At 41.1% G+C, this 24,175-nt stretch overlaps 2 protein-coding genes across 5 annotated transcripts in view; one reads left to right on the plus strand and one right to left on the minus strand.

The window, feature by feature from the left end:
* The window catches only part of COLGALT2 (collagen beta(1-O)galactosyltransferase 2), a 141,287-nt gene extending 140,582 nt beyond the window's left edge, over nt 1-705 (minus strand). The window contains exon 1 of the mRNA XM_003482738.4: nt 315-705. Coding sequence (XP_003482786.2) covers nt 315-577 — 263 coding nt within the window. The 5' untranslated portion in view covers nt 578-705. The remainder of the gene's footprint in view (nt 1-314) is intronic.
* Nucleotides 9,886-24,175, plus strand: part of TSEN15 (tRNA splicing endonuclease subunit 15) — a 96,693-nt gene continuing 82,403 nt past the window's right edge. The window contains exons 1-5 of one of the 4 annotated variants that reach the window (XR_002335967.1): nt 9,886-10,307; nt 10,399-10,524; nt 10,692-10,938; nt 13,623-14,150; nt 14,419-14,554. Coding sequence is in view for 2 of the 4 variants with exons in the window: in XM_013979928.2 (XP_013835382.2) it covers nt 10,744-10,938; nt 14,069-14,150; nt 14,419-14,554 (413 nt within the window). In the remaining 2 variants the exon portion in view is untranslated. Of the gene's footprint in view, nt 10,308-10,398; nt 10,525-10,691; nt 10,939-13,622; nt 14,151-14,418; nt 14,555-24,175 lie in introns of those variants that run through there. The other 3 variants (XR_002335966.1, XM_013979928.2, XM_013979927.2) reach the window with 3 other exon arrangements.

Raw genomic sequence — 24,175 nt, forward strand, 5'->3', positions numbered from 1 at the left:
GGCGAGCAGAAAGGAGAAGCTAGCACTCTTGCGGGGTCTCCCCAGCCCTGTCGTGGAGAGGGACAAGGTCACCCCGATCCACACTGTCCCCACGGGAGCTCGGGTCGGGCGGCTTTATCCGCATGAGCACCGGGTGCGCTCACAGACGCGCGCGTCCTTCCCCAACCCGACCGCGGAGCCGCCCAGGACCGGCGCCCGCGGCAAGGGGTGTGCCACCACGTCTCTCATGTGTCCCAAGCGGTCCCCTCGCCCCGCGGCCGCACTTCGGGCGCTCGGGGTGCCGCCCCCTTCCCTGCTCGGCGCGGCCCGCTCACCAGATGGCCATCCGGCTCTTGGGGTAATCCAGCCGCTCCAGGCAGCCGAGGAAGTGCGGCAGCGAGTGCGCAGCGTTGCGCGCGAGGATGGCCACCAGCACCGTGGGTCGCTGTAGGGACGACTCCGGGAAAACCACTGCCTCCTCTTCGTCGTCCTCCGGGTCCGCCTCCGCGGCGAAGCGCGCCCTGCAGCCGCCACGGAGCAGAGCCCAGGAGACGAGCAGCAGCGCCCAGGCCAGGGGGGCGGCGGGGCGCGCGGCCATGTTCACGGCCGTGGCGGGCGCCGGGACGACCCGCCGCCGATGCCGGAGGCCGGCGGCTGGAGGTGGAGGCGAGGCGGCCGGCGCGCGCGCACTGGCCAGACCACTGCAGCCCCGGACCCTCCCGCCGCCGCCGCCGCCGCCGCTGCCGCCGACGCCGCCGACGCCACACCGCGGGGGCCCGAGTACCTGCCGCCGCCGCCGCCGCCGCTCGCCTGGGGCTCGGCTTGCAGACAGGCGTGTCTGTGAGGCTGTTTGTCCCGAGTCCCGCGGAAAGTTCCTCTAGTGCAGGCTCAGCTTGTACCGCTGAGGTCTGTGGCTTCTCCCAGAGCCGTGAGGTGTGGCCGTATCTGCCAATGGGCGTGTGAACGTGTGTGTGTGTGTGTGTGTGTGTGTGTGTTTGCGCGCGCGCGCGATTGTGTGTACATAACGGTGCAACTCCAAGAAAATGTATTCTGCTTTTGCAAACCCAGTCTGAAATCCTTCACGGTGATGCAATGTATCCAGTTTTCCATAATGCACCTATTGACTAAACGGGTAGAGGTCTAAAACGGAAAGTCACCCGATGATTCATTACCATTTTTAAACATTTTTTTAACTTCCACAAAGGCGGATGTTTGCATTTCCTTACACATTTAAGTGCCCTTTACATTCATTCTTGACTCGGGAGATCCCCCAATAATATCAAGTTGGAAGACGTGGAGAATTTTAGAGCCTTGAGATTAAAGGAAACCTCTTGAGGGGCAGGTCTTCTACCTGCCAACCTGGGGTCCTGAACTGCCCAACAGGGTGTGTGTTAAAGAGGAGATTTGCTTAGATGGTTTTCTTTTTCCTTAAAGACCCAAACTGACAAAGAGTAACAGAAGGAGGGACAGGCATTCTATGTTGACGGAGAGGTATACGGTAGAAAGAAGGGATGACATAAGAACACAGCAGGTAAAATGAAATTGGTAGCGTACACTGTCACAGGATATTTACGCTTGAACACAAGGAAGGAAATCTCTCCTAATGAAATCTGGACTTCCTTCTTTGTGGAATTGTGTAGACTCTGATCTGTGTGCAGGGTGGATTCATACATACCTCTGCACGTTCATGACTTCCAACCCCAGCTTGCCCTCGGTCCTGTCCCACAGTCTTTTTACTAGTTGTATCCATCGTTCCTGCAACTATTAGAAGGCTTCCTCGCTTTCCTTCCGCCTCCCCACTTCCTCGGGAGAATAACACCTCCTTTCCAGAACTCCCTCCCATCCTGTCTCTCACTAGTACCCCTACCAGTGCATCCTTACTTGGAGGTGTCCATTCACAACAGGGCCTCTGATCCCATCCCCTCCCTTCTAGTGCAGGGCTTTTCTCCTTTTATCTTTACTGGAGGGAATCTCTAATGGGTCCCTCTCCACCAGCCCTTTCTCTGAAGCAAAGCCAGTCCTCTCCTCTCCTTAAAGAAAAAAAAAAAAATCTGGGCTTTCTTTCTAGAAATCTTCCCCCATCCCCAGCTTAGCCAAGCCCCTTTGGGGGGGGGGTGTCTACACTTGCTTTCTCTACATCTTCACCTCCCATCTCTCCCGCTACAACACAGGTGGTTTCCTACGTTTTTACTGAAGTTATTCTGGCAAAGCCCCCAGTGACCTCCGCATTGGAAGATTCAGCCAGCTAGCTTTAGTTCAAACCTTCCTGGATTTGTTACATAATCTCTCCCCCTTGGGCTCCTCTGATCCTGCTTGTGTTCGAGCCCCCTCATGCGTGCTATACTTCTAGCTCTTCAAGTTCTCTCAGAGTGATTGCAGCCTTCCTATCTCCATCTCCTGCCCTAACCTCTTTGCTAATGTGCATGCTTTTATTTTTTTATTTAATAATTTTTATTTCTCCATTATAGCTGGTTTAATGTTCTGTCAATTTGCTACTATACAGCAAGGTGTCCCAATCACACATACACATAAACACTCCTTTTCTCACATTATCACGCTCCATTGTCAGTGACTAGATACAGTTCCCAGTGCTATCCAGCAGGGTAACATGCATACTTTGATATTTAATGGCCTACAGACATTTCCTTCTCCTCGGTGCTCCTTCAGGAACTGTCATCACTCCCAAGGGCTCACAGCCTTGTAGGGGAAGCTGCAAGTTAAAAATCTGTCATTACAGCAGAAATTATCACAAAATGGTAACTCTACCATACTTCAATAAAATTTTTTAAAAGCAATATTTTAGTCTAAATGGAAAAAAAGAGAACATCTGTTAGAGGTATCCTGACAGGTATGTATGCCAGCCACAGTGGAAGCACAGTCACTTATGGAGTAGACATGTTGCTGGAGGGACTATTAGAAAGGTTTCAGGAGTTCCCGTTGTGGCTCAGGGTTAAGAACTCGAGCCCTGGCTGGGAGCAGAGGTATAGGTCACAGATGTGGCTCAGATACGGTGTTGCCATGTCTGTGGCATAGGCCAGCAGCTGCAGCTCTGATTCAACTCCTAGACTGGGAACTTCCATATGCCACAGGTGCAACCATAAAAAAGAAAAAGAAAAAACATACAATTTTTCGAATTTAGCAATTTAGAGTTTACATGGTTAAATATTTAGAGATAAAACTCTATTGAAACACATAAAAACATATTAAGAACATATATGTCTTCATTTTTATTATCTAAAACAATGGTTCCTGATACTTTTTAGAATGAGGATACTTTTTTGAATCTTAAAAAAAAGATAAGGAGTTCCTGACGTGGCTCAGTGGAAATGAATCTGACTAGGATCCATGAGGACACATTTTTGGTAACTACCAAAAGTGCATAATGGCACAATCTGCTCTGGCCTTGGCCATTAAGTGCAAGGAGTCTCTTGGAGCATCCTGCACAGGCCACAGGAACTTTTAGACATTGTCTTTTCTCTGGGATGAGATGGGATTGATGGTCAGTTGCTGGTGTTCCTGGGTATATTTTAGTTTTCTGAATGTTCTCCTTACTAATTTACAAAAGAGCCTGATAATTAATTATGGCCTGGCAAAGAAAATGGAATTTCCTCTGATCTTGGCGGGTTCCTAAAACATATTAAGAGAATGTGTATTTTATTAATCATATATGAATGTATAAAGTATGAAAATAGCACCGCATATATGTGAGATGTAGTACAGATTCAATTAGTCTATACACAAAGCATGGTGCAGGAGTAGATTCCACAGTCTTTGCAACACTCTATTATCCACTGGATTAACTAATAAATGAATTCATTCAGTGAAGTTGCAAGATACGAAATCAATATAAAAAAAAATCAGTTGCCTTTTTATACAATAACCAAAAACTATCTGAAAAAGAAATAAAGATTAATACAATGTACAGTAGCAACAAAAACAATAAAAAAACTTAGAAATAAATTTAACCAAGGAAGTAAAAGACATCAAGGAAATAAATTGAAGAGGACAAATAAATCAAACTATAAATCTCTGTGGATTAAAAGAATTTATACTCTTAAAATGTCCATACTACTCAAAGCTGTCTATAGATTCAATGCAATCCCTGTCAAGACTCCAACGGTGTTTTTTACAGAAAGAGAAGAAACAAATCCTAGAAGTCACAATGGAAACACAAAAGACTCTGAAGAACCAAAGCAATCTTGAAAAAGAACAAAGCTGAAGGCATCTGACTTCCTGATTTCAAACTATATTACAAATCTATAATTACTGGCAGTAGTCATTGCTGGCATAAAAACAGACACATAGACCAATGGAGCAGAATTTAGAGCCCAGAAAGAAACCCATGTGTATATGACAACTAATATTTGACAAGGAAACCACAAACATTCAATGGGGAAAAGATATTCCCTTCAATAAGTGGTATTGGGAAAACTCAATAGCATTCACGTGGGAAGGAATGAAATTGGACCCTTGTATTAGATCACTTGAAAAATTAACTCGAAAAGGACTTAAATGTAAAACCCCAAACCATAAAACCTCTGCAAGAGAACACAGGGGAAGAGCTCCCTGACACTGATCTTGGCAAAGATTCTTTTGATATGACACCAAAAGCAGAGGCAACAAAAGGAAAAATAATAAACAAAAACTATATCAAACTAAAAATCCTCTACACAGCAAAGAAATGATCAACAAGATGGAAAGGCAATCTAAAAAATGGAGAAAAGAGTTGCAAACCCTATGATATAATGGGTTAATGTCCAAATAAATAGAGAATGCAATGCAATAGCAAAAACAAAAAACAAAAAACAAACCAAACAAAAACAAAAAACAAAACCCAACCACCCAACGAATCCAGAACCATACAATCTGGCCATAAATCCGGCCGGAGTGTGTAGAACGCCTATCCGTTGTGTCTCTATATAGCTGATTCATGGGAACTCATATGCCGGAGGCCAAGAAAACAAAAAAAAACAACAAAACAAAAAAAAAAAAAAATGAGCAAAAACCTGAATAGACATTTTCTCAAAGAAGATATACAAGTGGCCACAGGTACATCACTAATCATCAGGGACATGCAAATAAAAACCACAATGAGCTATCACCCCACACTTGTCAGAATGGCTATCATCAAAAAGTCTACAAATTATAGGAGTTCCCATTGTGGCACAGCAGGTTAAGAACCTAACACAGTTATTCATGAAGATAAAGGTTCTATCACTGGCCTCCCTAAGTGGGTAAAGGATCCGGTGTTGCTGTGAACTATGGTGTAGGTTGCAGATGTGGCTCAGATCTGGCATTGCTGTGCCTGTGGCATAGACTGACAGTTGCAGTTCTGATTTGACCCCTAGCCTTGGAACTTTCATATGCCGAGGGCGTGGGCCTAAAACAAATGACAACAACAACAAACCCCCCCAAACCCCAGATGAATAAGTAAAGAAAATGTGGCATATATATACATTGGGATATTACTCAACCATCAAAAAATGAAATTTTGCCATTTGTAACAACCATTTGAATGGACCTAGGGCAAGACAGAGGAGGACAAATACTGTATGTTATCACTTACATGTGAAATCTAAAAAATAAAACAAATGAATGAATATAACAAAACAGAAACAGACTCACAGCTAGAGAGAACAAATTAGGGTTTACCATCGGAAGAAGGAAGGGGGAGGGGCAAGATAGGGGTATGAGATTAAGAGGTACAAACTCCTAAGTACCCAATAAATAAGCTACAAGGATATATTGTACAGCATAGGGAAATATAGCCATTATTTTATAATAATTTTAAATGGAGTATAATGTATAAAAATATTGAATCACTATGTTATACATCTGAAATGAATATAAAACCATAAATTAGCCCTACCTCAATTTAAAAGAGCGAACAAAAAAGTTAGATTTTTTAGATTTTTGTCTATGTGGCAATTTTAATTATAATTAATTTATATATATATATATATATATATATATATATATATATATAAAACCCATTGCCTCAACTCTGCATTGCGTCTGCAATGTCATTTCTGTCCATATTTGCGTGACTCTCTCCTTGGTTCCATTGTTTTTTTTATCTCACCCTGTAGAAATAATACATACTCTTTTTTTTTCACAGTCATTTCTTTTATTCATGAATCCAACATCTATTTCTAAAAGATACATTTAAACACAATCATTATAACATTACCAATTAAAAAGTTGAGTAATTCTTTAATATCATCAGATGTCCAGTTACTGTTTCGATTTTCACATGATTTTGCTTGAAAGACAAAGCAGTTATATTCAGAATTAGTTGTGAAACCTCTTGATGTGGCCTTCTCTTTGTTTTCTGGAGTAGGATATCTTCTTGAAAGTTTCCGGTCCATTTGGTTGAAGATTGCTCAGCATTTGGTTGTCAACTTTGTTGTTTTTAGGAGAGAAGTTGGGCTCCCGTCCTCCTCTTCCACCATCTTCATCCCTTCCTCTCACGTACTCGTAATTGTAAACCTTTATAGTAAGTTCCTTCAGTTTGTTCATCAGAAGGACAGTTGGCCCTTTTTGTCCACATGTCAGAATCAGTTTATCAAGAATGAGGAAAATTACTGTTGGGATTGTGATTGAAATTACTAGAATTTATAGATCAGTATTGGAAAGATGGCAATTTTCCCCAAATTAATCTATAAATGTTACTGAAGATCATTAGAAAAGACCTAAATGAATGGAGACATATTTCTCTAATGATCTTCAATAACATTTATAATGTTCTCTATAAAGGGTTTATTTATTTAGTTACCTTATTTTTGTTGGGTTTTTGATGTTGTTGTTCCAAGTAGTATTTTTTCCCAAGCATTTTTTTGTAATTAAATGCTTACATGCTGATTTTGTAACTGGGGGATTTAGACTGCATTCTTAAATTTATAGAAATTGAAGAGAACAAATTTTGATGACTCTAAATTATTTCCTATAGGTATGAGGTCCTTAATGAGTGTGCATGCATATGAACAGTAAAATATCACAGTATTCTAAATATTTTACTAAAAGTTTTGTTCTCCTTGAAACATACAGGATGGGAAATTTTGTTCTTTGTGTACAAAAGAAGGAACAAGATCCATATGAACATTCTTAAAACCAGTGAATTAAAAGCTGACCCAGAATGCTAGCCTACATTTTTCAGCTTGAGATCATTCTTATACAGTCCTGTGTAAAAGCTTTTTCCTTTTTAATGAACTAAACATTCATATCTCAATTCAAAGTCCGTTTTTCCTCAGGAGACTCAAACTGAATTAATATGTCCCTGCCCAGAATTTTTCTGCAGGAATAAAAAGGTCTGGCTCGGGTATCAAGATGGGAAATCAGCAGAACAAGTGCCAGATGACCATGCATTTGATTTCACGCAGTTTACTCAGGGGAATTTTATTTGTTATTACTTATCTAGCTTTATTTTTTACTAACCTCTTTGGTTCTCTGCTGCAGTGAACCACTGAAGCATGTGTAAAAAGAGAAATTCTTCAGTCTCTCTGAAGCTGAAACTCTAACCTCTTCTTGGTGGACTTCGCGATAGATTGACCCAAGAGCCATTCTGACTACACTTTGTAAGCACTATGCCGTTTAAGTGTTCTCAGATCTTTTCTTTCTTAGCCACTCTCAATCACCAAGAATTATTCCCAAGTTTCCATTGCTTAATGTGGAAGCCAAGATAGAGTCTATCTTCGTTCTTCTACTCTTTGTAGTAGACAATGACATTAAAAGTCAGAGACGTTTCATATTCATGCTTAAATATTAACATGCTTTTTCTAAGCAATGGAACGTTATTTGTCAAAGGATAGCATTAGCCTTTGCTTTTTTCAGTTTATGGTTCTTTCTGCATACTTTTGGGATTCCCTAATACCCCTCTCCCTTTTTTCTTTTTCTTAAGCTTCAACTGAAAACCTTCCCCTAAAGATTTCTGAGCCTTGTTCACATCATACCCAATTCCATTGGATCTCCTTACTGATTTATAAAATGTCCCCTTTCCTCATATCAGGAACAGAATGCTCTTAAATGCTTCTATAAATACCATCATCTGAACGGATTGGGATCTGTAGAGGTGAGAGAGAAAGATTTACTCACCTCAAATTACCTGAATTAGTGTCAGTGTTCAGTGATTGAAGGAGTATACTAATTTCAGTGTCATTTGCCTCTTTAGAGCTTAGCAACCGCTTCATAGAGGCAAAGGTTAATGACTACATTCAAATGCAATACAATCCAGGGCAACTTACGAATCCCATGTGTGGTTTTAGATGACATAATAGGATGCACTTCTTCCTGTATGTAATGCAATGCTTTTTTCTTTCCTTACTCTCTCTCTTTTTTTTTTTTTTTTTAATGCATTCAAGCTATGTATCTGGCTTTTAACAGTTTAACTTCAGCATGGATTTCATTGTGTTTATTTTACTTAGTATTCATTTGGCATTTTGTACTTGCAAATTTCTGTCTTATATCAAATTTAGGGAATTTTTTTTTTTCCTCAGTGTTTTCTCTGCCCCATTCTCTTTCTTTTCTTTTTCTGGTGTTTCATTTACAAGTGTGTTGGATTGTTTGATATCATGTAGCAGGTCTCTGAGGCTCTGTTTATTTTTTTTTAATTCATTTTTCTCTTTGTTGTTTACCTTGGATGATTTCTTGGACAATTGCTCTACCTTCAAATTCACTTAATTTTTATTCAGTAATTTCTATTCGGCCGTGAAATCCATCCAGTGGATTTTTTATTTACGAACTTGTAAATTTTTTTCTCTTCTGCAGGCCTCACCTGTAGCATATTGAAGTTCCTGGGCTAGGGGTCTAATCAGGGCTACAGCTCAGGACTACAGCACAGCCACAGTAAGGCAGGATCAGAGGGGCATCTGCAACCTATGTCACAGCTTGTGGTAATACCAGATCCTTAACCCACCGAGTGAGGCCAGGGCTTGAATCCGCATCCTCGTAGAGACTATGTTGGGTTCTTAACCGGCTGAGCCACAGTGGGAACTCCTGATATTTTAATTTTCAGTTCCATTTGATTCTTTTTTCTGCTGAGATTTTTTAGTCTCCTGAGAGTTTCATTCACTTAAAAATGCTTTGTTTTACTTCATTGAGGATAAGCTGTAATAGCTACTTTAAAATCCTTGTCAGTTTCAACATCTGATTCATCTCAGAGTCAGACTAGACAGTGTGATACTTTTCCTTGATTTCCATATGTCTGTAGTTTTGAATCGTATCTTGGACTTTATGAATGCTAAATTGTCAAGGTTCTAGACTCTATAGTTTTTCTATGAAAGTTACTTCCTTTGCATTAGCAGGTAATTTTCCTGGCTAAATTTGACCTATAAACTCTTTCTTGGAGGCCAACTCTAGCCTTAGTTCAGATTTTTTGTTTTAAACAGTGATTCTGTTTCAGGTGGTTTAGGATCTGTCAGAGATGTGTGCAGAGTTAGGGGATCCTCTCTCAGGCTCCTGCCCCTTTGGAGATTTCCTAGTCTCCTCAGCATTCAAAGGTTCCTGGCTTCACTTTTTGGATTCTCTAGGTAAGAAAAACTAAGAGTTTTCCCACACGCGCCCCTTCTGCCTTGGAGTCTGTCTCATGGACTGCTCTTAGCTCCAAGCTCAATGCAGAAGAAAGGGGAACTTACTTGTGTGGTTCCTTATCTGCCCTTCTCTGAGCAACCTGCCCTGGCCACCAGGCTTGGTCTGCTTCTGTTAGCATTCCAGGATATTCTGGAAGTTGCTTTTTGTATTATGCCCTCCCCGCTAGGAAGCTACCGGGCTAGGGGTAGAATAAGAGCTGCATCTGCCGGCCTACACCACAGCTCACTGCAACACCGGATCCTTAACCCACTGAGCGAGGCCAGGGATCGAACTGCATCCTCATGGATACTAATCAGGTTTGTTACCAATGAGCTACAATGAGAACGCCTATGCCCAATTTTATAGATGTCTTCTGCTGAGGGATAGTCCAGTAGGGTCTTAGTCTGTCATATTTGGAAGCAGAATTTCCATCCCTGCCTGGCACTTTGTCTCCTGAGAGTCATTTCTTGCCTTGGTTAATCCAACAGCCTCCTAAACCACTCCCTGCTTATACCCTTGCTCCTTAAGGACTCTTCTTCACATTTCAGGCAGAGGGATACTACAGAAACAGAAACTTGCAGGGTCTCCCCATTTCCTGACAGTAAATCCACAAAGTTTAAAATGTCCTGTTCTGCCTGTCTGAAACTCCTCCTCAGCCTTGGCTTCCACGTCACATGCTTAGGCTGGTTTGCATCCTACTTTTCTGACCACTCCTGTTTAGATTCAACAACTCGTGTTTACTCTTGCTCCTCTAATCCTGAAAGGTGGGTCCACCCTAAAAATATGGTTCTTGGCAGTCTGGTCTTTCTCCCTTTTATTTTCTTTTAGAGATCTCATCCACTTCCACACTTTAAGCTTACATGTCAGGGCTCCGAATGAGGCCTTCCTGTTCCCAGGAACTGGAGATCTGGACTCACTGCAGAAGGCGAAGAGACCCTATCCCTGGCTTTCTCAAAAGAGCGCACACAGCGCTGACGGAAGGTAAGTTAAAGGTTTCCGGCCTCGGGGTATTCTTCAACCTTCTTTCGGCCAGCATTTGCCCAGATTTGACTAAGCACCGCGCGAAAGGGGAGCAGGGAGAGTGCGTCCGCGCCGGTTCTAGCTGCGTGTTTCTGAAGATGGGACTGACCGCTTCTCCCGCCCGGCAGCATCTGCGCCCTCCTGCGCCGACGCAGCGCACGACGGGAAAGCGGAACCCAGATGCGCGCGTCCCTGCTTCCAGCCGGGCGCGGAGAGCCGAGCGCGGTGCACACGCGCGCCGCACGGCCGGGCATGGAGGAGCGCCGCGAGTCCCAGCCCACCGCCGGCTCTAGCGCTATGGGCCCGGGAGGCGAACGCGGCGGCGGCGCCCCCTCTTGGGCCCCGGAGGACGCCTGGATGGGCACGCACCCTAAGGTCAGGAGGCGCGAGAGAGCAGGGCACGGGTCCAGGCCCCTACCCCAGAGGGAACCCCCGGGCCGCGCTCCCCTCGGGGCTCTTCACTCCCTGGGGGGTGGGATCGCTGAGTTTCCACCCGAACCTCGCGGAAGGGGACCCTTTACGCTGCCCGCTGCAGGCGGTATTGTTTTCGTTTGTTTAAAAGCGTTGAATTGTTGTTCTGACCGCCCCCCCCCCCCAGGCTGGAGGGACAAAACTTTAAAATCCATCCTCCTCGCCGTCCACCACTAACATCTGAGTTGTGCTCTCTAGGGCTCTGGGCTCTTTCTCGGGCTGGTCTCATTTACTCCTCACAGTAAGCAAACTAAACAGTTTGTGGGCCATGGAAAAGATGTGGGAGTCTACAGTGTTTAAGGTTTAGGCACAGTCCTCGTTTGCTTCTGCTTGGCATATAGTTGCCTTTTACAGCAATGAATGGAAGTGATCGAAGACAAGGGTTTTGTAGGAATGTAGACGCTAGATACTTCGGTCTCGTAACTTTAGTAGGATTGCAGTCTTCTGCTAGAGAGCAGTATTTCATAGATAATCATCTAAAAACAGTGAAGAAGAGGAAAATCTTGAAGGTCTAGGTCTGAAAAAAATTAATCCCTTTTCTTTCCTTTTTTTTTTTTTTTTTTTTTTTGTCTTTTTGCCTTTTCTAGGGCCTCTCCCACGGCATATGGAGGTTCCCAGGCCAGGGGTCGACTGAAGCTGTAGCCACCGGCCTACGCCAGAGCCACAGCAACACCAGAGCCACAGCAACACCAGATCCTTAACCCACTGAGCGAGGCCAGGGATCGAACCTGCAACCTCATGGTTCCTAGTCAGACTCGTTAACCACTGAGCCTCGACGGGAACTCCCGAATTAATCCCTTTTCATCTTCTCTTGATTTTATCCTCCTATTCTGATCCTCTTATTTCCCCCTCAAGGTGAGAAAAACATTAACATGGAGATGTTTTTCGGTGCCAGAAAAAGAACCACAACACGGAGAGGGAGCGTGAACTCAGAGTCACTGAGTTTGAATCCTGGGTTCTGTCACCAGCTTTGTGACTTTTTTTTTCTTTTTTTTTTTTTTTGCTTTTTAAGACTGCACCTGTGGCATATGGTGGTTCCCAGGCTAGGGCTCTAATCGGAGCTGTAGCTGCCGGCCTGTGCCACAGCCACTTCAGATCCGTGCAGCGTCTGCAACCTATACCACAGCTCAGGGCAACACCAGTTCCCTAACCCACTGAGCGAGGCCAGGGACTGAAGCCTTGTTCTTATGGATAGTAGTCGGGATCGTTAACTGCTGAGCCACGAAGGGAACTTCCAGGTTTATGACTTTTTTTTGCTAGTTGTTTTATCTTGTTCCTCAGTTTTCTCATCTGTAAAATGGGCATAGGAACAGTACTAATCTTATGAAGTGGTTATGGGATTAAATAAATTAATAAACACTTGACATATAGTGAACACTACATAAGTATTTATAAGTGAAACATCAGTAGCAAGTTTTAAAAACCTCATCTAGATTTGATGGTATTGTTTAGTTTTCATACTTGGGGATTTTTTTTCTCTTTAAAGTTAATATCTATAGGTTCTAGCTGTTAAGTCTTTTCTCTTGGTTTTTCTTGAAGGACCTAATTGATTACAAAAAAGGGAAGAAAAGATATTGGATGTCTGCTTTTTCAGTTCTGCATTTGTATTATTCAGTTTGAAAATTAATTGGGTCCAACCAGTAACATAGTATTAGTTTTATCATCCTCAAACACTTTTTTGATTATTCCTATACTTAAAGAATTTCCTCATGGATAAAATTCAAACTTTTAGCTTGGCTACTTGGTCCCTAATTGCCTTTACAGTGTCATTTTGAAACACATTTGAGGTTTCAGGAGGACGTTTAATAACGCCCCTCTTTCCTGTTCCCAACACACTTAGGAGCACACTGATGGGAAGGCATGGCCTCAGAGCTGCACCTAGGCAGGTCTGTTGATGCCTCACCTCTGCATTAGCCCTGCTTCCTCACCTGGTCAACGGACACAGCTGGAATACCTGAGGCTTCTCCTGCAGGGCCGGGCCCCTGAAGAATGTTTGCCCCCTGCTAACCAACAAGACTGAAATCAGCACAGCTTGCTTGGTCCTTTCTTTAAAATCCAACAATTATATAACTCCGCACTCTTGAGTGAGCAGGGGTGGGGAGAGAGACCTAGAAGACTTCCTCCACAGGTTAAGAAGAGACCAGGGAAAATAGAGGCTCCCACTAACGTGTTCCAGTAAAAGTCCTTTTAAAAACTGTCTCTTCTCGCACAGCAGGTCATCGCAGTGGCTAGGGTCACTGTTTTGGCCTGGGTTTGATCCTTGGCTCAGGAATTTCCACATGCCACGGGTGTAGCCAAAAAAAAAAGTTTCTACTCCTTACAGATAGGTTTCTTTGTAGGCCTTTAGATATGTGATGCTTATTCCCGCCTTCACGTGGTTGCTCACACTTTTATTCTACGTTCTCTATTTACGCAAATCATATATTACATCCTTCAGGGCCCAATTTGCATCCCACTTCTGCCAGGAAGCATGCACCAACCAAGCCATCTAATTGGAGCTCCTTAGACCTATTGTGTCTTTTTTTTTTAATCCCACTCACTCAGTTGGTTTCTTTTTCTTTTTTCTTTTCTTTTTTTTCACTTCACAGGGCCACACCTGTGTCGCAGGGAAGTTCCTAAGCTAGGGGTCAAATTGGACCTATAGCTGCTGGCCTGCACAACAGCTACAGCACCTTGGGATCTGATTTGAATCTTCGACCTACACTACAGCTCATGGCAACACTGGCTCCTTAACCCACTGATCCGGTCCAGGGATGGAACCTGGATCCTCATGGATACTAGTCAGATTCATTACCACCGAGCCCCAATGGGCTCAGTTTTTAATCACTTACTGTCTTGTACTGTTATTTGCAATTGTGTGTATGTTTACCCTAACAAAAGTTTTTTAGAGACAGAAATCAGGGCTTAATTGCCTTGTAACTCCCAGGATACCTGTAAGAGTCTCGTACATTATATATTTAATGAATAATTTTTGATTGAAAGAAAATATTTAGATTCTTCCTTCTCTATTTGACAATTATATTTTGATTTTCAGTATTTAGAAATGATGGAATTAGATATAGGAGATGCCACCCAAGTTTATATAGCATTCTTGGTTTACCTGGACCTCATGGAGAGTAAGTTATTTGTTTTATTATTGTTTTGTTATTGGGGCTGTGGTGGGGGAGATGGGGGCTTGGGTTGGGATGTAGTTTTTATGCATTTGCTGTTAACTTTGTCAGTGTTGTGATTTCTTTATCATTTTAATTGGGAACTCCTGGGAAAGAAAATACTAAAGAAAAGATGGCATTATAAGTGATGTTTGCTCAGCTGATATTAGGTGTTTAAAATTTTTATCTTTTATTTTTGATAAACATGATTGTCCATTTAATGATGCACTTTCAGGTAAAAGTTGGCATGAAGTGAACTGTGTGGGATTACCAGATCTCCAGCTCATCTGCCTTCTCGGTACTGAGATAGAAGGAGAAGGGGTACAGACTGTGGTGCCTACACCCATCAATGCATCCCTCAGCCATAACAGGTAGGCAGGTGATTTTGATCTTTGTTTAAGAGGTTAGTTCCTTTTCTGAATAAAGCACTAGGAATCGTTAAATTAGAGGTTGTCATATATTTTCAGAGGAATTGGGGGTACGGGGATCCTTGCTTTGCTCTTGGTTATTTGAGGAATAAGTTTTTTTATTAATGATGTTTATTTTTTCCATTATAGTTGGTTATTTGAGGAATAAGTTAAGTATGAGTGTTTAACAAGTATTTATTTAGCACTAAGTGTATTTTTCATGTTCATCGGGAATTGTTTTATTTTAGATCTTTTTAACTGTATAAAATGGCATCTTTTGAGGCTTGCTTTCCACAATGTTATATTGCAAAAATTTATCTATGGTATATTTTGGGAGCGGGGATGCCTTCCATCCTGTGATTGTACCACCGTTTTCACATCTACTGCCCTCATGACGGAGTGTTGTTAACGTTCAACTTTCAGGGAATGATTTCCACTCTTTTCCAAAGCAGTTGCCTCAGTTTACTTTCCCTGCGATGTAAATAAGACCTTTTGAAGCTGTGTGGGTCTCTGACATTTAGTAAGGTCAGACTTTAAAATTTTTACCAATTGAATGGTTTTCTCATTGTGGTCTTAATTTGCATTTCTCTGAATATTTATTTGAATATTTATTATCTTCTCTTTTGAGAAATCCTTTTCTTATCCTTTGCCTATTGGATTATTTATAGTTTTCTCATGGACTTCTAGGAGCTCTTTATATATTCCTGATAATAATCCTTTTGGTTATTTCTCAGCTTTAAACTCTATCTTTCAGGTATCTTTTATGAGTAGCCATTTTTACTCTGAATATAATCATATTTATCCATTTTTATAACAAAATCGTTGAGTCTAGTTTAAGAACTGTTTCCTGTCGAAAGGTGTAAAAGAAGTTCACCTATACTTTCCTTGAGAGTTTTAAAGTGTGCTTTTTTTAATAGTGTGAGAGGAAGTCTAGGGACCCTGTCTTCGCATGGAAGATCATTTTTTCTAGCTCCATTTACTGAGGGGTCCCTCTTCTCCTTGTTATCTGACACATCGCCACTGTCATTTTCCAGAGCCCCATTTGTGCATTGATTTGTTTCTGGGCCCTCTTTATATTCCATTGGTTTATATATGTATCCTTGTGCCATGACCACATTTTCCTAATTGCTTGCTGGTATCTGGCATCCGGTTAGCAAGTCTCCATTTCTGCTCTTTTTTTGGCCACACTTGCACGGCATGTTCCCAGCCACAGCAGCGACCCAGATTGCTACACTGACACTGCTGGATCCTTACCCCGCTGTGCGCAAGAAAACTCCGCGTTTCTTCTTTAGAAGCTGTGTCAGGCAGCTTCTAAGATGGTTTCTTCTAATTCAGCCTTCTGACTGTCACGCCCTGTGTAATTTTCTTCCCTGGAGTGTGGTCTGGAGCTAGAGACTTGCTTTTAATAAATAACATTTGGCAAAAAATGATGGGATTCTAATCCCAAGTAATGGGATTCTAATTCTAAGATTAGATTATAAAAGACTATGGCTTTTCTCTTGTGCACTCTCTCACATGCTCGTTCTGAGGGAAGCCGTCTCCCTTATGACCTGTCCCACAGGAAGGCTGAACATAGGGGACTGAAGGTAATTAATTACTGATGGAGCAACACTCTCGACAGGTGAGGGGTCGGGTGGGAAGGCGGATTGAGGAGACTAAGTGAAGAGATGAATACTGAGCTAGAGGAGTAGCACCTGAACCTCTAGGGCTGTGAGGCAGGCAGAAAGGACAGATGAAGATGTAGCTATATTTAAGTGGGTGTAGAAGTAGGGACGGGGCCAGAGTGCCTTAAATTCTCACATGAAGCACTTTGATGAATACATTTTTTTCGTTCTAATTCTCTATGATTAAATGCATAGTGATTTAGATGCAAGCACACTGGACTGAAGCTGTAAAATCTGGGTTCTGGTCTTGGCATTGGCACTTAACATTTTGTTTGATGATTGGAGACACACCTGATCTTTCTGGGTTTTGCTTTCTTGTTTATTGAGGGATATAGATTATCAGGAGATAATATGTAAGAGCCCTTCTAAATCAAAGCTACCATAATTGATTATTTTCATTGTATATATGTATAAAACTATATTAAACTAATTTTTAGACTTCTATCAAATATTGTTTGTATGTGTGATTTGTTATGAGAATCGTTTTTTGATACATTGAGCTATTTGTACCCTTCTTTGTCTTTTTTTTTTTTTTTTTTTGCCATTTCTTGGGCCGCTCCCGCGGCATATGGAGGTTCCCAGGCTAGGGGTCGAATCAGAGCTGGAGCCGTCCGGCCTACGCCAGAGCCACACTAATGCTGGATCCGAGCTGCGTCTGCGACCTACACCACAGCTCACGGCAACGCCAGATCCTTAACCCACTGAGCAAGGGCAGGGACCAAACCCGCAACCTCATGGTTCCTAGTCGGATTCGTTAACCACTGCGCCACGATGGGAACTCCTCGAACCCTTCTTTGAGAGGCTCCTTCCTTTACTGTGAGATTTTTCTGTGTGTTTAAGAATCAGTAGGAAGTTCCTGTTGTGGCTCAGTGGTGGTGAACCTGACTAGTATCCATGATCCCTGACCTCACCCAGCGGGTTAAGGCGTCTGGCGTTGCTGTGAGCTGTGCTGTAGGCTGCAGACATGGTTCAGATCCTGGTTGCTGTGGCTGGGGCGTAGGCTGGCAGCTGTAGCTCCGATTTGACTCCTAGCCTCGGAACCTCCATACGTCACAGGTATGGCCCTAAAAAACAAACAAAAAAGAATCAATATACAACAGCTTTTTATTTTTTGCTCACACCTGCAGCATATGGGAGTTCCCAGGCCAGAGATTGAATCTGAGGAATTTATGAAGGTAGCTCACCTTAAATACATTTTTTAAAATTTAGGAGAACAAACAAATAGCTGTTACTTTATTCAATAATAAATCATGTACAAATATAAATCACTCTGTATTCATTTTTTTTTTTTTTTTTAATGACCATACCCCCAGCATATGGAAGTTCCTGGCTCAGGGATTGAATCCCAGCCACAGCTGTGACCTACACTGCAGCTGCAGCAATGCCACATCCTTTAACCCACTATGCCAGGCCAGGGATTATAATCTGACCCTCCACAGTGACCTGAGCCACTGCAGTGGATCCTTAACCCACTGCGCCAGAGTGGGAACTCCACCAGTTTTACTACCATGATTTCTAAGCCTTGCTTTGTCTAAGAGAATTAATAATTCATTCCTTAAAACTCCCCCTTTGTGTCTTTTAATTACTGTAACAAATATCAACCTAGCTAGTAGTATCGTTATATTATTTGTTTGGGCTAGGAATTACCATTTAGAATTAACCTAAATTTAATTCTAAAAAATAAAATCAGTAGTCTGTTTGAATCAAAATCATTTCATAAGTCTAGAAGTACAAATTTGTGTCCTAATTTCCAGTTTTACCCAACTTTTGATTATTGCTTTAATAGCTTTTATATTTTTATTTTATTTTTTCATTTTTTTGCTTTTTACGGCCGCACCCATGGCATGTGGAAATTGCTAGGCTAGGGGTCCAATAGGAGGTGTAGCTTCCAGCCTATACCACAGCCACAGCAATGCAGGATCCGAGCCTCATCTGCGACTTAGACCACAGCTCATGGCAACGCCAGATCCTTAACCCACTGAGCAAGGTCAGGGATCAAACCCACAACCTCATGGATCCTAGTCAGGTTAGTTAACTGCTGAGCCACGAAAGGAACTCCACTCTTCTGGTTTTTAAAGCTTGTTTTCTTCTTTAGGTAGAATTAGTTGGAAGGACAACTTAGTACTCTATTTTTACACCTGCATTTAATAACTCAGAAGGCGAGTCTTTATTTTTTATTTATTTATTATTTATTTATTTTTATTTACATAAAAACAAGTCTGCGAGTCTTGTTTTTAATGTAAATATTCATAATTATATTATGCAGTGGAATAATAATGTATAAATAGCACAAATGTGGCCCAATACACATAAGATTTATTACGTTTTTATGTATAAAATTTTCTCAACTCAAAGTATGCAAAAAACCTTTTAACAAGTAAAGACTTGTGTGTGTGATTTCATTCCTCAGTTCTTAACAGGAGTGATATTTTTAGATAGTAGGTAAACATTTATCTATTTTTACTTCCATGTGTACTTTATATATATATATATATATATATATATATGTAAAATGTTACATATCTAATAGTAATACTGCAGTTTCAGACATTTGTGGTTAATGTAGGAATTTTCCTTCGTTAGTACACAGAAAAGGTATTATTGACTTTGAACCTTTGGCAGCCTTATTTAGGAAAGAAATTCATTAAGACAAGTCCTGAAAGTATTTTGGTAGGAATTTATGAAGGTAGCTTACCTTAAAAAAATATATTTTTTAAAAAATTTAAGAGAACAAATATCTCTTATTTATTCAGTAATAAATCATGTACAAAAATAAATCACTCTGTATTCCCTCCCTTTTTTTTTAAGTATATGATATTTCCCGGGCCAGGGATTGAATATGAGCTGCAGCGTTGACCTATACAGCAGCTGTGGCAATGCTAGATCCTTTAACCACTGCGCCAGGCTGGGGATTGAGCCTGTGCCTCCACAGTGACCCAAGCTGGTGCAATTGGGTCCTTAACTCACTGAGCCACAGCAGGAACTCTTACTTTTAAATATTATTGTCAGGCAATATTGCTTGGACTTTTTAGCCTTTACTTAGCAAATATTTGTTGATTATTATATAGTGTCAAGAAGTAATCCAAGTGCTGGGATATCATGTTGATCAAAATAGCCTTTTTTTGAGATATGATTGGCATACAACACATTAATTTCAGGTATATAACGTAATTATTTGATATTTGCATGCATAATGAGGTGGTCACCACAGTGAGTCTAGCTAACATCACTATACCAAGTTATAGAATTTTTTTTCGTGCAAAGAGAACATTTAAGATTTACTTTCTTAGCCACTTTCAAACATGCAATACAGAATTAACTATACTCATCATGCTGTACATTGAATTCCCTTGACTTATTTATTTTATAACTGGAAGTTTTTATCTTTTGACTCCTTTCATCCATTTTACCCACTGCCTTTGGCAACTACCAATCTACCAGTCGATTCCAATCTATTCTCTATATCTATTAACTTTTTTTTTAAAATGATTCCACGTATGCGTGAGATCATATGGTATTTAAGACATCCTCTTGAAAGTAATGTCCTAGCACTATATATTGGCTTGGAAAATAAATTTTTATTTCATTGTTTGGTAATTGTTAGATGAGATATAGTAGAAACAGAATTGTCCTTTGTTTAGAGATTTAATTAACTGTAGTTTGGGACTACCACCATTTATTTTATTGCTAGGTGGTGAATAACAAGAATAATGGAGTCCTGATAAGTACTTTACACAATGTTGTGTCAAGACCCAGAAGGAGGACAGGGAAAGCCTCCCAAAGGTGCTAACAGACCATATTTTAGTAGGACAAGTGCAAGTAGTTAGTTCAGCATGCCTGCCTGTGTAGCATGGAAGCTAGAGTAGGTGCTCAGTGGCATTGGTTAAGGCTCCAAAGGAACAAGCGAATGTGTAGAGCTCACGAGAAAAGATGAGGAGCATGGGAAATGAGCTGGAAAGGGCTACCTGTGTCATGAAGGCCATCACCCGTTTCACTTCTTTTGCTGTTATAAATTGTACCGTAATGAATACCCTGTGAGTACATCTCTGTTCTCACGTGTGAGAGTTTCTCTAAGGTAGAAGCCTAGAGGTGAAATGGCTGGGACATACAGCACTGACATCTTTGTCTTTATTGGGCATTACTAACTTACTTGCTAGAGGGTTGTCAGTTTATGGTCCCTTTGACAAAATGTAAGTTTCCACAGTTAGGAGATTTATTGACATTTGGCTGACAGATTAATTCAGAATGTGTAAATACCTCCTGTGACTCAAGGGAAAAACAACCCAATTGAAAAATATGGGCAAAGAATATAAACAGGCAGCTCACAGGCGAGGAACTTAAAGGCTCAGGTCCATTTATAATCAGGGAAATACAAATGTAAGATATGCTTGTTTGTGTTTTATCTTGATGCAAAAGCTTTTCAGACAGTTTACATTGTTACTGTTTGACAAAAAGAAGGCATGAATTTGGGGGGGTATAGCTAGCTCATAAAGTGCCTTCGAATGAGTTAGAGAAAGGTACTCCCTCTGGACATACAAAGAAAGTCTCTTCACCAGAATCCAAGGTTTGGCAAAAGCAGCATAAACCAGATTTCAGGTGGACTTGTACCAGACACCCTTGTGCAAGGCAGTCTACAATATACATGAGTCCCTGCCCCTGAAGCGTATCTGTTGAGTCCTAGATTTCCAGAACTAACTCTAAAAATTCCTGCTACATGAATGGTGTCGTTGAAGGACTTTAATCAGGGCGGTGATGCTGTAGGTTATTCCATGTGGTTATAAGGGTATTTTGCATTTGTAGAGAATGTTGCAGTATTTCAAAGTACATTGACAAGTGTCTGCTCTAAATCCTTAGTGGTATATAGGGGTCTTGTTTTATCCTGATTTCACATATAAAAAAGCTGAGATTAAAAATGTATTTTAATTGTGTTCTTCAGTTTTCAAAAGATAATAAAGGATTGAGTGAAAGATCTTATAGTAGAAAACAAAGTGTCGTAGCTATTAGAGTTCTTTCTACTTTGCTGGTGGTTTTTATTTATTTTTTTAATTTTTTAATTTTTTTAAAAGTTTTTTTTTTTTTTTTTTGTCTTTTTTGCTAGTTCTTTGGGCCGCTCCCACAGCATATGGAGGTTCCCAGGCTAGGGGTTGAATTGGAGCTGTAGCCCCCAGCCTAAGCCAGAGCCACAGCAACGCGGGATCCGAGCCGTGTCTGCAACTACACCACAGCTCACGGCAACGCCGGATCGTTAACCCACTGAGCAAGGGCAGGGACCGAACCCGCAACCTCATGGTTCCTAGTCGGATTCGTTAACCACTGCGCCACGACAGGAACTCCTGTTGGTGGTTTTTAAATCTTTTATTGTAAAATAAAACCAGGTACAGAAAACCACACAATAGAAATGTATAGAGTTATAAGGCAAAGTCTTGAACACTCGTAACCACCAAGTCAAGAAATAATAACTTTTCCAGCCATCCCAGAACCCCTTCCATGTGTCCTGTCCCAAGCATAAAGCTTTTTCTTCCCCACAAAAGTAACCATTACTCTTTTATAGTAATAACTTCCTGTGTTTCTCTGTAGTTTAGTTGTGGCCATTTTTAAAAAGAAAATCAGGCTTTTGAGGTAAAATTTATGTATAGTAAAAATCACTCGTGTTAGGTATGCAGATCTATAATCTATATTGTATGGATTATAATATCCAATCTTAATGTGTATATTCATGTAACCAATATTACAACTCAGAAACTTCTGTCATGCTATTTTGTCAGCAATTCCTGTAGTTTTGTATTTTCTAGAATGTCATAGAAATAGAATCATTGCCTTTTGGGTCATACCCCTATCACATTGCATAATGGTTTGGCACTTCTTCCATGTTGTTGCACATGTCATTAATAGTTCCCTTTTTATTGCTGAATAGTTTTTCATTGTATGGATGTGCCAGTTTGCTTATCCATTTGCCAGTTGTTGGATATTTGGGTTGTTTCTAGTTTGTTGGCTTTTATGAATGAAACCTCTATGAACAGTCTCATCCAGGTCTTTGTGTAGACATACTTTCAATTCTCATGAACAGATTACTGAATTGCTAGCTCATATGGTACATGCATTTTTAACGTTATAAGAAACTGCCAGACTGCTTTCCAAAGTGGTTGTGCTCTTCTGTCTAGCAGTGTGTGAGAGCTCCAGTGTATGAGAGTTCCAATCCTCAGCAGCATTTTGAATTATCAGTTTAATTTTAGTGATTCAGTTAGGTTTGTTGAAGTAGCTCTTGTGATTTTAAATTTGCATTAGTCCCTGATGACCAATTATGTTGAGCATCTTTTCAGGTATTTATTTGTCACTCATACCTCTTCTTTGATCAAATCTTAGTTCAAATCTATTGCCTATATTGTAGAGATTGTACTGTTTGTGTTCTTAATAAGTTATAAGAGCTCTTTATGTGTTTTGGGTACAATTCCTTTATCAAATATATTTTTTGGGAAATACTTTCTCCCAGTCTGTGGCTTGTCTTTTTGTTTTCTTAATTTCCTTATAAGAACGGCAGTTTTCAATTTTGATTGATACACGTTATATCATTTTTTTTCTTCTACAGTCTGTAGCTTTTGTGCTCTGTGTGAGAAATGTTTGGTGACCCTATAGACATAAAATTCTCTTATATGTTTTCTTTCAGAAGTTTTATAGTCTAAGTTTTTGTTTGTTTGTTTGTTTTTTTCTTTTTGCTGTTTCTTTGGGCTGCTCCTGGAGCATATGGAGGTTCCCAGGCTAGGGGTCGAATTGGAGCTGTAGCCACTGGCCTACATCAGAGCCACAGCAACGCGGGATCCGAGCCGTGTCTGCAACCTACACCAGAGCTTACGGCAACGCCAGATTGTTAACCCACTGAGCAAGGGCAGGGACCGAACCCACAACCTCCTGGTTCCTAGTCGGATTTGTTAACCACTGCACCACGACAGGAACTTCTATAGTCTAAGTTTTTACTTTTAGGTTTATAATTGATTTTGAATTGAATTGTATATGGTGAGAGCTAAGGGTCATTTTTTTTTTTTTTTTTTGGTATTTTAGGGCTGCACCTGCAGCATATGGAGGTTCCCAGGCTAGGGGTTGAATCAGAGCTACAGCTGCTGAGCAAGACCTTAACCCATTGAGCAAGACCAGGAATCGAACCTACTCTTCATGGATGCTAATCAGATTCGTTTCTGTTGAGATATAACAGGAACTACCCCCCCCTTTTTTTTTTTTGCTTTTTTAGCATCACACCCACAGCATATGATGGTTCCCAGGCTAGGGGTTAAATCAGAGCTACAGCTGCCAGCCTACAGCACAGCCACAGCAACACGGGATCCTAGCCTCATCTGCGACCCACCCCACAGCTCACGGCAGCGATGGATCCCTAACCCACTGAGCGAGTTCAGGGATCAAACTGCATTCTCATAGATCCTAGGTGGGTTTGTTAACCGCTGAGCCATGATGAGAATCCCCCCCCCCTTTTTTTTTAACGTTTTTATTTTCTTATTTTCTTTTTGCAAATGCCTGTCCCATTGTTCCAGCACCATTTATTGAAAAGACGCCATTGAATTTCTGAGACCTCAGTTGATCATATGTGTGGACTATTTCTGGACTCTCTAGTCTGTACTGTTGATCAGTACCAAACTGTTTTGATGCCTGTAGCTCTAGAGAAATCTTTATAGAAAGATCTGAAATGAGGCAGTGTAAGTTCTCCAACCTTATTCTTCTTTTACTCCTTTTTGTTTTGGCTCTACTATTGTATGGTATACTCATGATGCCGTTCCACATTTTCCTCTCGTCTGTATTTTCTGCCAGTTGGCAGCTGGAACCAGGGACTTGATTACATTCAATTTGATCACATTAGTAAGACTAGCTGGTGGTCTATTCTTTATTAGGAGGCATATGATATCCTTTTACTTTT

The sequence above is a fragment of the Sus scrofa genome, chromosome 9 (assembly GCF_000003025.6).
Source record: "Sus scrofa isolate TJ Tabasco breed Duroc chromosome 9, Sscrofa11.1, whole genome shotgun sequence".
NCBI lineage: Eukaryota > Metazoa > Chordata > Mammalia > Artiodactyla > Suidae > Sus > Sus scrofa.